Source organism: Abramis brama (assembly GCF_963993115.1).
Source record: "Abramis brama genome assembly, chromosome: 12".
Classification (NCBI taxonomy): domain Eukaryota; kingdom Metazoa; phylum Chordata; class Actinopteri; order Cypriniformes; family Leuciscidae; genus Abramis; species Abramis brama.
In genome coordinates, this window is record NC_139974.1 from 27,324,553 (window position 1) to 27,341,651 (window position 17,099).

The following is a 17,099-nucleotide window of genomic DNA, read 5'->3' on the forward strand; positions in this document are numbered from 1 at the left end:
TACTTATTTCAGGTTGAATGGTGGTCGTTTCGCACCCCCCTGGTGCCCGTGAGCTGAAAATCCGCACTTGCAACTTTGAGCCGGCGGGCCGCCGGCCGCCGCGTCAGGAAGTCTCGCGTGATATCAGGTCTCGCGATGTAAACAATTGCTTTACGGCCAAAAGAAATCTGCTCAAATACTGTCATTATTGCGCTCCCTCACGCTGTCCGAACCCGAATGAAGAAGACGTTTTAAAGAATGTCCCATCTGCTTTGATGTTGTTGATCTACTAGCCTCTGGTGTCCGAGAATCGCCTACGAGTTTTTACAACAGTGTTGTCAAATATCTATTCCGAAGCTGTGGGGGGAGCTCTAGAGAGAAACCTGTGAGCAAAAAAACGAAAATACAGCGAAGAAATCCCGAAGCTACTGAGTGCTGCTTTAACAATAACTGTGACTATCAACATGCAGTATTGTTGACTAAAATTATGAGACTAAAATGTAGTTAATAAATAAATAACTTGACCAAAATCTCTGTTTTTGTCAAATAAAAATAGGAGACAAAATATTACAGACTGTTTTGATCGAGCATCTAAGAGCTTTCATGCTTGCCGTTGCCAGAAGTAGTTAGCCTACTTTAAATCCCTTTTCTGTTAAAAGGATACATTTTCTGCCCTGTGCTTTACTTAAGGGAGTTCAGCAATCTCCATTTGAGATACTCTTCTTAAATTAAATTGTCATTTAGTCAGTCTGTGTTCTGTTCACGAGCCGCTTGTGCTGTTTGCTTCACTAAATCTTCGATCAAACCTTCATAGTGATGAACTGTAATAAATCAAAACCTGGATCTCGACTATTGTTTGTGATTGTTTAGTTTGGGACTAGGCTCAAGCCTTGAAAAACCAGGGATTAGTTGACTAAAACTTGACCAAACAAAAAACAAAACAATTTTTTTCTAAAAATGATAAAAACAAACTAAAAAGGACTAAGACTAAATTGCAAAATAGCTGACAAAATTAACTACTTTCTACTGCCTATCACATCAAAACTAAGAATACTTTCTAACTGGTAGTGACAGACTTTGTGCGAGTTCTTATGAAGCTGGTTAGTGTTGTCATGACGTGATTTCCTGTGGCTCTAAAATAATCAATCACATGTGATTAACGGCTCAGATGATTGATCCCAAAAACCTGGGCAAAATTAAGCACCAATGAGTAAAGATTGTAGAATTTCAAATCCTGCGCCTGCCAAACAACTGCCATTGATATGAATGGGAATGCTAGCAGATAGCACTCTGTTATAGCAGTAGCAGATAGCACTCTCCGGCTATTATAAACTTCTAGAGCCCTTACTGTAATTTCACACTCATCAGTTGATTGTGAAATGCTCATCTGACCTGTTCTCACACACTAATTACTATCTGTTTTGATCTACCACTATGCTTAATCAAATGTGACTGGCTCTGTTGTAATATTTAGCGTTTGCTGTCACATGATAGAAGTCAAGATATGACTCAGTTGAAATTCCATTGCTTTGTCAGACATCTGTGTGTCATATGTGACCAGTCAAACCAGTCACAAGTCGCATGGGTATATTTGTGGCAATAGCCAACAATACATTGTATGGGTCAAAATTATTGATTTTTCTTTTATGCCCAAAATCATTAGGATATTAAGTAAAGATCATGTTCCATGAAGATATTTTGTAAAAAAACATTTATTTTTGTGAGTGAATGCAGCACAATCGCGAACATAAATGGACAACTTTAAAGGCGATTTTCTCAATTAGATTTTTTTTTGCACCCTCAGATTCCAGATTTTCAAATAGTTGTATCTCGGCCTGTCCTACATCAATGGAAAGCTTATTTATTCAGCTTTTTCAAAATTGACCAATGTGACTGGTTTTGTGGTCTAGGGTCACACATGTGGTGGATCAACACTGGAGTATCCAGCACTTGTTTTTAGTTTCAAATTCCATCCAAGTTGAAAAGTATTGCATTGAAGATCTAGTCTGGTTTACAGCATCAGGGTTTCAATTTACTATTAACTTAAAGAGGATAGATTTTGGCTTGGATTGTATGTCTTATAGAAGAAGATTTTACTAAATGTATTTTTTAATTTGTGGGCGTTGGAGTTTGCTCTTTTTCACCTTGCTTTTTAATCACTTATGAATGCCCGTGTGCATTTTACTTCCGCTTTTTGAATTAGCTAGGGATGCAACGATACCATTTTTTCAGAATCGATCCGATCCGATACCAAAAAAAATCTAAAAAGGGTTGGTCTGAAGTAGCTACATTACTCATAGGTGTGGTTTGGGCATAACATGCAATAAACCAATCAGAGCGTCATCTCACATTCCCTTTAAAAGCAGGCGCACTTGTTCCATGGTGGATTGCTATTATAATGGCGGATTTGCCAGGCGCACACCAGGAGCGGTTCACAGCCGAGGAGACAGACGTTCTCGTCAGGGCCAATAATTTGGGTAATTTAATTAATGTAATTTATTTAATTAATTAATTTAATTACCCAATAATTTGGGTAAATGTGTAAGCTAGATTTATGCCTATTTTTTCACATCTTCATGGACACCACAATGATTTCCCTCGTGTGGTAATATTTTTCCTTGTAATGATGTATGGTTTGCAAAAATGGGAACTGCTGCGTCTGTGTAGATGAGAGAAGCAAAGTGTATGCGCGTTGTGCACACGCTACATTATGGCCAAGCATGCACCCTTAAAATACCATCTGAATAACACGCCACTGACTTTAAACTAGGTTTTTCCTGGTCTGTGGTGGAATTGTTTTCTGAAACTGCAAAATAGCACCAGGGAACGTTTGCGTCAGAACATGCTGAACCGCCCCCGGGAGCGCAAGTTCATTCCCTAATTTACCGATGTGCCATTGGGTTTAAATCCGAAATATTGCCAATAAGACGCTTTTACATTTCTCTCTGAAACCAAATCTTCCGCCATTATCTTGTCAGTCAGCTCGCCTCACTCTCGTCATGTGATAAATGAAATCTGACTCCTGCTGCTGATCTGAGCTGCGACTCATGTTCGGCTCACACTGAATTGATCAGACGAGTTCTTTTTTTAATTTATTGTAGTGTCTATTCTGTTCTGGGGGTGGTGGCGCGGTGGGCAAGTTATGTAATCGGTGTCTGAACACCAGTAACACAGACTATCACAGCAAAAAATACATTTGAATTGCATTAAAAATGTTTATATTCCAGTGTCACCTTAACTGTGGGAAGAAAATAATAATTTGCTTTGGCTCCAATACAGTGACAATAAACAATGTTTTTAAAAAAAAGTATTTTTTAATAAAGTATTTTTCTCACAGAGTAGCCTATAAATTCAAAATCAAAATATGTACAGTAGAGGTCAAAAGTTTGGAAACATTACTATTTTTAATGTTTTTGAAAGAAGTTTCTTCTGCTCATCAAGCCTGCATTTATTTGATCAAAAATACAGAAAAAAAAAAAAAGTAATATTGTGTGATATTATTACAATTTAAAATGATTGGTTTTCAATTTATTATTTATTATACTTTAAATTATCATTTATTTCTGAGATGCAAAGCTGAATTTTCAGGATCATTACTCCAGTCTATCACATGATCCTTTAGAAATCATTCTAATATGATGATTCATTATCAAAGTTGGAAACAGTTCTGCTGCTTAATATTTTTTCATAACCTGTGATACTTTTTTAGGATACTTTGATGAATAAAAAGTAAAAAAATTAAAATAAAATAAAAGTTTTTTTAAAAATAGAAATCTTTTGTAAAAACAATATACACTACTGGTCAGTAATTCGGGGTCAGTCATTTTTTTTTCTTTCTTTTTTTGAAATAAATCAATACTTTTATTCAGCAAGGATGTGTTAAATTGATAAAAAGTGATAGTAAAGTATAAATAAATAATAAAATAAATTTATATTATTAGAAAATATTTTTTTATTTTGAATAAATGCATTTCTTTTTAACCTTTTATTCTTCAAATATATTAGGCAGCAGAACTGTTTCCAACACTCATAATAAATCAGAATATTAGAATGATTTCTAAAGGATCATGTGATAGACTGGATGTCACATGTGACACTGAAGACTGGAGTAATGATGCTGAAAATTCAGCTTTGCATAACTGGAATAAATTATTTTTTAAAGTATTTTCAAATAGAAAACTATTATTTTAAGTTGTAATAATATTTCACAATATATTACTGTTTTTTTTTTTTTCTCCTGTAAGGCTAGCTTTATGTTAGGGTGTCCTTTACAACCAAAATATTTTAATCCTGTCTTATAAGGCTGTCACTGTTTTCTTATGATCCGGTGCCGTGATCATAATCGTGATCACTAATCATGCAGGAAGTGACTAACTGAAACTGCTTTTAATGGTAATACATCATTGATCTTTTAAGGAACTAATGCTTGGGTAATTCGTATTGTTCCAGTTAATGCCACTGGCCGGATATAAAAGGATGAAAATACACATCTCTTCTAATCACACTACCTATATTATTAACAAAGTATATAATTTATTAACAAAGTTCAGGAGGAGCCCTCCCCTCGGACTGCGTGTTATTCATACACTTTTTTAGTGTCACGTTTTGTAATATTTGCACTGTTTTATTTGTTCTCATCCAATTTCTTTGAGGAGACACTGCCTTCCTTGCCTACTCGAAGGAAATGCCCCTGATCTGGTTATACGAAAGTACGAACTCGTGAAAATATGAATGAATAATTTGGGTTTGTATATTGATGACCTGCAGAATAGTGTGTAGGAAATAAGGTTGACGTGTGTATTGTGTTGTTCAGGTGAAACAATCATCCCTCAAGGCTTGTTGCTTGTGCAGGGTTAGTTCTGTGTAAACTAGGGATCATGCACCGATACCAATTTTTCCAGAACAAGTCCAATACCGAAACTTTCATTTTTGGTACTCGCCGATACCGATACCGTATAACCGATACCTGTATTTTCACTGCATTTGTAAATTTTAAATGTATTGGTAGAAACCAAAATAATATAAATCAAATTAGTTGGCTTAATTTGTTCATCAAATAAATATTTCCTTCACTTATTTTCATGCTTAATTAAGCCTGCTAAAATGCATTGTATGAGCTTCTGTTACTTTCACTCTTCATTCTGTTGCTCTATCATATTTTATCTTTCATTTAACAGTAGGGGTGTCAAACGATTAATCGCGATTAATCGCATCCAAAATAAAAGTTTGTGTTTACATAATATGTGTGTGTACGGTATATAATTATTTTCTATATATAAATACACACACATCCATATATATATATTTAAGAAAAATGTGTTATTATATATAAAATATTTATATATAATATAAATTATATAAAATATAAATATATATACACAGTATATACATGCAAATATTTCTTAAATATATACATGTATGTGTGTGTATTTATATAGAAAATAATTATATACCGTACACACACATATATTATGTAAAAACAAACTTTTATTTTGGATGCGATTAATCACGATTAATCGTTTGACAGCCCTATTTAACAGTACATCACATATTTAGAGCAGCTCCAGAAGGGCTCAGTGCTGAGGATTGGGTCAGTGGTACACATGTTTAGACACCAGTGAAATATCAATTCTTTATTCCAATTTTGATACTACAACAAAAACTACAGTAATCAATCAAATGTGAAAAAAACACTGCATATTCATTACTGAATAAATTAAATATAGATGGATATTTTTGTAAAGTTACAAAAGGTAGCCTATTTAGTCAAGAGCAGTGAGTAATTTATTTGTCCTTTGTTTGATTAACATTAAAACACAGCAGCAGGTTTATAAGATGCACGGACCCCATTTAAATATACTGTCTATGTTCACTTGAATTCGTCAGTACAAGCAAGAGACGTGAAAGACAATTCAATTCAGTATTGGGTGCGCACTTTGAATGTTTGCGTTCATGGAACTTCTTGACTTGCACACTTTTCCATGTAACTCAACGTTTGTGCTGTGTAGCGCGTACATTAATAATACCTCAGTTTGTGCTGCTGGTTTTGGAGAGGTTTGTAATTTATGTAAGTGACTTGTGTGTTACATGTACAGACTTGTAATTTTCATCAGGCAGATGATGAAATGGGAGAAAAAAATAGGATGTACCCAGGCTTTATCTAAAAATCTAAATATTATAAAGACCATAACACCAACAACAACATAAGATAACATGCTAAAAAACACCAACATTAAGGTAAACTTCCCTGCATCATTTTGGTGAGTTTTGCTTGGGTAAACACCACTTGTTTTCTTCAGAAATTAAAAAGTTTCTTTTATACAATACTGTTACCTGTGAGATTAATGCAAGGCATTGTTTTTATGTAAATCGAACTGAAAACTGCTTTTCATTTGTACCTTTATCATTGCATTTATTTGTGCTGCTGCTTGTAATTTGTTTATTTGTTCTTATTTTATTACTGACTGTTTACTTGTCTTTTTTGTAAATACAATTCAAAGTTTGAAATCAGGCTTGTGCAATGTGTAAGCTTTTGTGCAACACAATCTCCCCATTTAAAAGAAAAATGCATTGCGTCTAAATGTAAAAAAAAAAAAAAGAAGCAAAAATCCAAAAGAGTCACTTAAGGGTGGAATTTCCCAAAACAAAATTCAGTCCCTGAATTAATGTCTGTAAATTCCTGATCAGGGCATCCTTATAAATAATGCTACATGATAAATAGAAGGCTTCAAATAGACCCCATGATCGGCATGCTGTGATCGGCCCCAAAAATTCTGATCGGGGCACCCTTACTTTTTTTCTTTTCTTTTTTTCTGATGGTCAACAGAGCACTCCACATGTTTACAAGTGTTTAGTAAATCATGGTTGCCCAAGCACAAGACACTAGTCACCATGTTTCTGTTTTTGGGTCACAGGGATTTTCATCATATAGGCTATTCATTAGACATGATTCAATGTGATTTATAAAAAATATATATATATATATCCACTCCATCTCATTGAGTTTTCCATTTCCTCCTCCACACTCACTGATGAGAGAAACACAACTCCATGTTTGATCCAAAGCTCAATTTGCATCTAGTTAAACCACAGTAATTAAAATAAAATATTTTGAATAATTAAGCCATAAGATATATGGCTATATTAAATGAAAAAATGAACAGTACTTGGCGAAAAGAATATTGCTCTGTTTCCACTCTACACCGCTGATAGTCTTTATCAGATTACGTTGTCTTTGCTCACAGACTTTCTCTGGATGATGGTCAGTCTCTTGTCTTCTAATGTAAAAATGTAACTTAAATCCCCCTCCACCAATCAGAGATGAAGACGTCATGTGCTGATGTATGTCATCCTTTGACTGTTTCTTAAGCTTGTTAAGAATTGTAAAAGAGGAAGAGGCGAGTGGAAGTGATTTGAGACACTTCAGAGGAAGTGATGACTTAAAGAACTCGCCTACATTTCTAACACATACTTAATTTTTCTGCGCAGATGAGATGACGGCAGACTCTTTTGGCAGTTTGAAGTGTCCTTGTGGGCTACTCAGTGCTGAAAGGACAAACGCAGAACCTGACAGCGACAGATATACCAGTCTTTGGATTTAGCTCATCTGTTGTGCTCGGTGGCCTCCTGGTTTTCCAACAGGATGGTGCATTCAACGTCACTTTGTGCCTGTCTGTCTCTTCTGACTGTCCTCAGCTGTCATTCTCATGTCCTCCCCCGTCTCTCTTTTCCCATAGGTAAGTCTTATTTTTAAACTTTTCAAGATTTATGACCTGAATTTAGAGCAACAAGTTGTTTTTCAAATGCCATTAGATATTTGAATAGCTTATGAAACTTGTGAGCTGCTGTTGTTCTCTTTACCTTGCAGTGGTTTTATAGAAAACCAGAAGGTGAATAAAGTTGAATTATATAATACAGTCTAGTGAGATTAGCTTCTGTGCCACCTGAGTTAAACATACTTGAAATATTGTACTGTACTGTTGATATCTTCATAGCGACATTGTAAATTGTAATCATTTTATTGTGTAAATATCTTGTAATAGCATGAATATATAAATGTCCCTCAAATCAGTGTTAATTTACTATTATATACTATTATAGTATTTATTAGTATTTTGTAGAGCTGCCCCCTAATATTCGACTAATCATTGGTTGACTAGAAAGGTTTAGTCAACCAAACATTTTATTAGTCGGTTAGTTGCAGAAAGAAAGAAAAAAACCTTGTGGCGAAGTCACAAAGTCTGTGACGGACTTACATGGCTACTCACTCTAATGTTAACCTAGATAAATGTGCGCTATTATAAGACGCATATCCAAGTGTTTGTGCAAAGTGTGGAAGCTGAAGAATAGTGCGCTTGCTGCATGACATGGAGGTGCCGGCGCTCTCTTTTGCATTTTTTTTTTCCTGACAACAGCGGAAACAACTTAAAATACTCAGTCTCAGTTTTTGTTCATACAGATAAGAGTAATACACCATTCCAGACATACTTTTAATTGTGTGCACTGACAATAACAAGAAAACATTGTGCTTTTGTAAAAAACAGTCTTGGTTTCTGTGAACTTAAGCGCGTCAAAACCCCCCCCCCAAAACTCAGTGTATACTTGCCTCACAGGCATGAGAAATATATCTATAGAGAGCTTGAAATGTCAAGCGATTGTCAACCAATTGAAGCAAAAAAACTAATATTCTCAGATTATGTAATATATATAAAACATGCATAGGCATTACTGCAGAGTTGACGAGTCAGCATTGTCGACTTCATCTCTGCAGCCGATCTCTGCCGGTGCGCTGTGGCAAGCTTTAAACATGCGCTTTGAGCGCTGATGTATTATAGGCAATTAAAAGTCCCGTTCTTCGTGATCCCATGTTTCAAACTTTAGTTAGTGTGTAATGTTGTTGTTAGAGTATAAATAATATCTGTAAAATTATAAAGCTCAAAGTTCAATGCCAAGCGAGATATTTTATTTAACAGAAGTCGACTACATCCCTCTACTTCCTTCTTTTGACTAACCTCCGCCCACAGGAATGCTCCCTCAACTACCAAAATTCGTTTATGTACTTGCGCACTTCTTATAACTTACTGTGCTTACTCAGCTCTTACGGTGATTTTCTATGGTAAAACTAACGCGTAAAAATGACAATTTAAACATGCTGTAAAAAATGATCTGTTGGGTATTTTGAGCTGAAACTTCACATACACACTCTGGGGACATCAGAGACTTATTTTACATCTTGCGAAAAGGGGCATAATACGGGACCCTTAAGGCTTATTATTATTATTATTATTAAGGCTTATTATTGTGATTTATGTGGCTTATTAATACACACGTACAATTAGTCGACTAAAAATCTAGTCGACTTATAAAAAAGTTAGAAAAAGTTTTAGTTAACAATAACAATGCTTCAAAATGGGTCAAACACTTTTTTATAAATTGACTTTTTATATAAAAAATTGTGTTATCAGTGCTTTAAACACTGATTTAATATGATTATTTTCAAAACATGAAGCACTAAATGGAGGGGTCAACATGAGTCTTTTTTTAAATGTAATCAAATTATAATATCTTTTTTTATTCAATATCATAAATATTAAATACTTAATAATAAGTTAGGAGCTATCTGAATGCTAGCATTTTTTTCATGTTGAATCATGAAATTGGTGTGACACTGTCAGTGTTGCTAATTATTACCTTTTAATTATGTGTGTGACAAAGTATTTGAAATTAAGCGTGATCTTGTTTAAAATGAAAAGCAAGAACAATGAAATGGCCTAAACAGTTGCTGAACCATTTCACTTGGTTTAGCTGTGCACTGCAGTGACTGGTACAAGTACTTATTGAAAGACTTTGATTGGATGAGATGTTTAGCTGTGATTAAGCCAAAGACCTGTAAGAACATGGCTAGAATTTTTACTTTTCACTTATATGCAATATGCAAGTTATTTGTTTCAAGAAATGCTATTATGAAAAAAATTATATATTTAATATACTGCTCTAATCATTATGTGACTATCATAACGTTGTCATAATCATCATTGTCTTATTAGTTACATTAGAGCAAGTAGTCAATTATTATTTGAGTAGATAAAGAATGCTTATTCTATCAAGAATACTGAGATTTTGCAGACATGAGACACTTTTTTTAAGAGTTGTTTTCCACAACAACTACTTTTGGAGTCTGCACAGATTCTGTTTGACAATCAATTTGTACAGAATGTGTGTCTACCTTAATCATTTGTATGTTAAAATACCAGCAGGGCTTCACATTTCATTTTTACTAACAAGAAAAGATAACAAGCAGGAAGCAAAAGATAGATCATTACAAGAAATATCTTTCCGTGTAGATCATGTTTATTGCCCTGCATTATTAGGAAGCTTTGAATGTAAGAGGAATGAAAGATCCTGCCCAGATTCTCTTAAGAGGAAACATCTGTCATTCACCTTAATGGGAGCTTTGATGCAAATCTCTTATAATGGCTTCTTGAAATGTTTCTGAAACGTCTACATTAGGTTTCATTTCTCCTGTGACCTCTCAGGAACTTAAAGTTCTTCTCTCAGGTTCCTAAAATCTAGGAACTTGTAGCACACTTTATTGCCATATAAAGCTGTTATTGACATAATACTTTTGAGTAATATTGTTTTTATTTGTTTGCATTGCCGCACATTACTGTTTTGCATTTTAAATTTCAAATTCTTTATTGGATTGTGTGGAACATACAACATTGCCACGGTATCAGCTCAAAGATTAAGGCAAACAAAAACAACAACGACAAAAAACAAGACTGATCAAAAAAAGCGTCCTTGCTGAATTCTTTAAAAAATATGTCTATATTATATGTGTATTAAAAATAAAATGCAATAAAATAACATTAAAAATATACTATAAGACGTGATTTTAGGGTTATAAATTTGGGTCAGAGACAAGGAAGTTAAAATGATCTACTTTTGAGAAACAAGAAAGTAAGCAGATAAATCCGCTGATGTAATTGAAAGTGGCTTTGTTGTTTTTATTTTTTAATGAATGGAGGCCCTTGTTCTCTGAACAACAGTTATTTGTTAAGAGGAGGCCAGAGTTGGCAAAGCAGGGCAGAATCAGGCTGACCTGGCAAATGGCTTTTCTATGAGAGTCTCACAAATCAGTTAAAAGGAGATTCTCTTTGTTTATCAGAACAATTGAGAGACTGTGCTACAGGTGCTTAGACATGCAGATCCATCACTTTTGCTGATTCATGATCAGTCATTTGACCCTGTCAGTGACTAGACATGAGTTTGTGAAGATTACAGGGCTTAATTCAGACTCTGAGTCCCTGTTTCCCAGCAGTACCAATTACAGCCGATGCCAGAATGAGTCTGGTCACACCTATGCAGGTGTTTGAGCATGATTTGATGATGACATCTGCAAACTTATAATTGCTGCTGTCATTGTTATTGACAGCTGCAGAAACATGAAAACCAGACTTGATAATATAAGTAACATGGTGCTTCAATAAATGCTTTCTGTATTCTTATATTTTAAGACTTTTTTTTTAAGGTACACTATGTAGCCTAACTTTTCTTTGTTCACAATTACTTAATTGATTCACTATGGTAAGCCTATTATAAGTGTTTATATTTTAGACATATTGGAATGGTTTTCGTTGGCATTTGCGTACATACGTCACCTGTTTTTGTCTAGTCATATCCGTAAATAGAGAAAAGTTGCTCTAGCTACTTTGATGCGTGTATGGTCAAAGTCCCTTTAAGGCAAGTTATTTCACTCGGCGGCCATCTTTGAAACACCTCTCGGGCAGCTAATTCAGTCATGCAAGTACAGCTCCTATCATTTATATTTGAAATCACCAATGAAATCTGACAACCGGAGCTTCTAACGGCAGCTGCAGTGATGCAATGACTTTACTGATTGGCAATTGGCTCTTTTATTTAGAAGATGGGACTTATTCCACCATATTGTGTGTTGTGTGGAGGTCACACCTTTGAGTTTTTGCTTGACCAATAGGGGCTTTCGCACCGGAGGAACCTTTTCATAGTTTGTATAACTATTGGTGTAAGTACTTGGATTTTTGCGTGTGCGCACCACAGGAACTAGGAACAATTTTAGTTCTAGGAACTCCTTTTGGAGGAACTTATTTAGCTCCTACTTCAGAGAAGGGTCTAAACCAGCACCATAGGAACTACCAGTGACATAAGTGTATGCTGATTGGCCGAACGCACACGAAACCAGCACCCGCCATTTTTAAAAAAGCTGTGTAAACACACAGATCATAGCCTATATATTTACTCCAGAAACTTAATCTACGAACTTGGAAAACAGTGATAGATGAGCCTCTAAAACTTTATGCTGAGAAGAAAATCCAATGCAACTTTGATGGGACCAAGCGAAGCATGATTATGAATTTCTGCTCCGCTAATACCTTTTCATAGACTGTCTACTTTCTATGTATAACAGTTCTATTTAAGGCGAGACACGGCAGGCAAAAACATTGTTTTTTTTTTACTGGTCAATTTTGAGATTTTTGGATATTTGTCTTCAATAACATGTCTTCTTTCAGACTGTGGTGAAAAAAAGTCTGAAATACACATTTAGGTCTTTATTTTATTTGTCGCTTTGTCTGTTTGCGTCTGTAGATTTCGCGTAAATTCAACAAAAGTTGTCGTTGTAAATCATCCCGCCGATCCGCGATCTCTGTCATCACAGGCACGGCTGGAAAGCTCTCTCTTCACTGTACAATGCTGTCGGATCCAAATATGGTCATTTCCTTTTTATCAGCAACCAATCGCGAAAGTAAAAGGGCTGAATGCGCGAACTGTGCTCTTTAAAGCCTGTTTTCTCAAAATGACCTTTCTCTCATACTCCAAGTACGAAATCTCCACTTCAGTAGCACCGATATACACCAAACTTTCCAGTCTTGTACCTAGTTATATTATGAAGACATTTACAGAGGGATTTGTAAATATATTATTCCTAGCCTGATTTATATAACATTTTATTACAAAAAACATGGCGAAAATCATTTTTTTAAGGCTATTGACAGTATATTCTGATTTACAGGATAACAAAAGTAGATATCCATAAATCCCTCTGTAATTTTTTTCCCCATCTAATATGTGAACACAATGAAAAAATAATTTTTAATCTGGCTTTATCCAATACTCAGATTTCGTTTTTTAAAATATATACAAATTAGCGCATATTTAATTAGATATTGCCTAATTTGCATATTTAAACATTAAATTACAGAAAACTTGTAATACATTTTTTTCTCATCTTAATGTAGGTAATCAACTGGGAAAGTGTCATGGTGATATCTGCTAGTTAAAATTTTTACCCTATTCACCTGTAGTGTCTCGCCTTAATATAGTAGTAGACAGGACTTTTAGACAGATCGTAAATTAATGAACACGGAGAATGCGAGCACTGTGAGCTCAGGCTCTGGCTTTCCCAGCGCCATCAAAATAAAAGTCACAACAACAAGCATGGCTTACGTCACTTCAGAGTTCCTACTGGCGGTGCGAATGCAACCAGGAAAATTTTCATATTTTAGCAGGAATAGTTCTCGGGGAACCACCCTGGTGGCTACTAGTTCCTAGAACTAAGTTCCTAGAACTACCTGGTGTGAAAGCCCCTGTTAACTAGTAGTTCTATCATCAGGCATGCATAACACTATACAATATAAAAAGACAATATACAAACAGTAATGATACACAAAATGTACTGGGGAAATGCATGTCCTACCATTAGACAGATTTGTCAATGAATTAGTGGAGAGAATTCCATTTCTATGGGACTACATGTCTGTTTATTGTAGCCTGTACTGTTCTGTGCAGGCACTATCTCTTGGAGTGTCTTTGGTGACCAAAAGGGTGGTAATTCTCAGTGGGGAAACCAGACATCACGGAGTCTGCCTGGGTGAGGGGTTATGAAGATTAAGTGATGTTTGATCGGTCCAGTCATTAGTCTTCTGACAAAAAGAGAATGCAACAGAGCTTGTAATAAAAGGAGAATCAACATTGGCTTGGCTTTTCGGAGATGGTGATAACTGAGGGATTTGAGATGCAGAGATGGTGTTTTTATTGCTCAACCAGGTGAATTAGGTATTTTATTGATCAGATAAATTGCCATATGTAGCACTCTGACAGAGTTCATTACAAATGTGAAGGGTCATTTCAAATGTGAAGGGTCATTTCAAATGTGAAGGGTCATTTCATTAAAGTTGGTGTAGCACTCTGCTGGAATTTATTTTTGAGGAAGTACCGTGTCTATTAATGGGTATAGCCTCAGTAACGTCTTCAGCTAGTCAGCTTGAGGTCCTTTCCATCTAAACTGATTATATCTCTTAAGCCTAGTATTGAATGTTTTATGAGTAGTAGGATAACCATATTCATCCGCCCATGCCCAGTCAGGCAGAGCCAAAGCAAATTGCTCTTCCAAAATACATGGTTTTGTTTTTTTAACCGCTAGAGTGCCAAATGTTACATAGTGTACCTTTATTTAAAAGTGATTAACTGATTATACTAATGAATTAGTAATTTACCTTTCCACCCGAAATCGGGATGACCAACCTGCGCCCAGACCTGGTATTCTGGTCTAACTCCTGCCATTGTGTCTTCATTGTGGAACTGACAGTCCCTTGGGAGGAGGGAATCGAGGCAGCTTATGAAAGGAAGAAGCTGCAGTATGCCTAGTTGGCAGCTGAAGCAGAGAAGCGGGGCTGGAAGGTGAAGGTGAATCTAGTGGAGGTGGGGCTGCAGGGGGCTTTGTAGCCAGTTCCACCATAAGGCTGCTGAAGGAAGTGGGTATCAGTTGCCTGGCCCAGTGGAAAGTACTTAAAGCAACACTAAGGAACATTTTTTACCTTAAAACAATGTTTCCAAAATCGTATCAGTGGTTCACAAAGTCATAATAGGGTGAAAGGCACTTCTGGATTGGCTTTACAGTCATATATCTGCTATAACCACACTATGCAAGTTTGCCAAACCGGGTCACGTTTCTGTAGTTCGAATGAGACATAGGTTCCTTAGTGAAAAAAGTTCCTTAGTGTTGCTTTAAGGAACTTGCCACTGTCGCCGAAGGAAGTAGTCACTGGCTGTGGCTGAAAGGAAAGGAGACAGTGTGGGCCGCCAAATTACCTATATAGTCACCATGCGACACCCAGGTCTTATCAGCCTGTGCTAAGCTTGCCTCTGCTGAGGATGTCTTGTGATAAAAGGCTAAAACATCCAGTGAGGCAGCGGTACACAACTACTGATGTATTGGTGCGAAGACCCACCTAAGACGACTCCTTCAACATGGACTGTGGTAGTGCTGAATCTTTCAAGGCCAGTGCCTGTGCTGAGCGGAATCGTAAGGGATTGTAATATCTAGTCCTAGTAAACAAATCAAATTGGAAAGTTGTGGATATTTTAGAGGTAGTTTATTTGTTTAATTTATTTTCTATTAAATGCACAGAAGTTTTTTTGTTTTTTTTGCCATAGTTTAGTTTTTTTGACAAGTTTTTCATACTCTATTATCCTGTTAGTAGAAGTTCAGAACCATGTTTTGGCTGCTTAGTTTCAATAAATTGTCTTTTTTAGGGGAGATTATCAACTTTTTAAGTTCTGGAAGTTGTGAACACTTTACAATAAGGTCCCATTAATTAACTTTAGTTAATAAACAATACATGTTACAGTATTTATTTCTCTGTTAATGTTAGTTAATAAAAATACTGCTCATAGTTAGTTCAGGTTAGATAAGGGAAGTCATTTTGTAAAATAAACTCTCATCTTAAAATATAACAGATGTTTTGATTCCTCGTGCAACTTTTATGGCCGATTCACACTGCACTGACAGACGACCAATGCGGACAAGCACCAGATTACAGTACTGACATTCCAAGACCCGACAAACGTAGATTCAATTTGTTGCGTCGGAAGTCAAGTCACCTTTATTTATATAGCGCTTTTTATAATACAGATTGTTTCAAAGCAGCTTTACAGTGATAACAGGAAATGAATGCAACAAAGATTGTTTTGGCTGTACAGCAGCAGAGGAAAAAAACATGAATCTGTGAAAACGAGGACGGCATGCACGTGTAGTATGCGTTTAGTCTATAGGCGTGCACGTTTAAATACATAAGTGCACAGGCGCGTAGTCTTGTCTACTTGTCTGGCATGCATACAGTGTTTTAAGTCGTTTTGGTGGATCCGTGTGGATGGGTCAATTTGATAATATTGTCATCTGTATAGAGGGGAAAAAAACGTTTCAGTTTTTTGTACATCGTTGTCGTGTAAACGCACCTTTAGTTTATCTATACAGCAGCTCTGGAGAAAACAGGGATGTCGTTGTCCAGCTCAGTTCAGGTCTCATACAATGTTGTCAAAGCAGGCAGGCAGATCAGTAATATTAAGAATACTGTTCTGTCGGTGACATGCACAGACCAACGGCAACAGACACGGATAGGAGTTACACACGGATTTGACAAAACCAGACGACGTGGTCTGTATTTTAACATGACATAATCATGAAGAAGGAAGCATGAGCAGTTAGTCAAGCAAACTTCCTCAGCAGTCTGCACCTCGTTTTTGTCACATTTAGTTTCTGGGGAAAATGTACTGTTACAAGACATTACTTTTTCACATACTTCTATATAAAACTAAGTCAAGGAGGTAGCTTTTGGATCTTTACAAATGAACTGAAGTGTTTTGGTTTCTCTGGCCTGGACTGAGAGTATGTACCCTGGGGTTGCATAATTTCACAGCCGCGTGCTGACTGTCAGATCCACATTCTTTACAGGCCTCACAGACAAGAGAGCAGCTCATATGAGGAATTATAGGACTTTAGTTCAGTGAAATGGCCATAAGACCAAAATCACCATTAAGTGCTGCTAATAATCCAAGATTTTCTTGGAAATTCCTCTTCCTTCCCCCTTTTTGCTAGAACAGCATTTTCAAAGACATTATGCCTGTTTTATGACCTTGTTTGTTTATCGGCTTATTTGTTTTTAGCAGATTTGCAGACATTTTCTGCATTTCCAGGACTAATTTTGGTAAAACTCTGTCCGAGATCTGTAGATTTAAACATGGTACAAAACAGCTAATTATGTCATTTTATCACATGAACAAAAATATTTGACACCCAGGGCCAG

General features: G+C 36.0%; 1 protein-coding gene across 4 annotated transcripts in view; it reads left to right on the forward strand.

Moving 5' to 3' along the window:
- Positions 1–17,099, forward strand: part of sema4ab (sema domain, immunoglobulin domain (Ig), transmembrane domain (TM) and short cytoplasmic domain, (semaphorin) 4Ab) — a 40,127-nt gene that overhangs the window by 8,885 nt on the left and 14,143 nt on the right. For all 4 annotated transcript variants that reach the window (XM_084132077.1, XM_084132075.1, XM_084132076.1 and 1 more), the window contains one exon: positions 7,468–7,715. In XM_084132077.1, coding sequence (XP_083988203.1) covers positions 7,622–7,715 — 94 coding nt within the window. In that variant the 5' untranslated portion in view covers positions 7,468–7,621. The remainder of the gene's footprint in view (positions 1–7,467; positions 7,716–17,099) is intronic.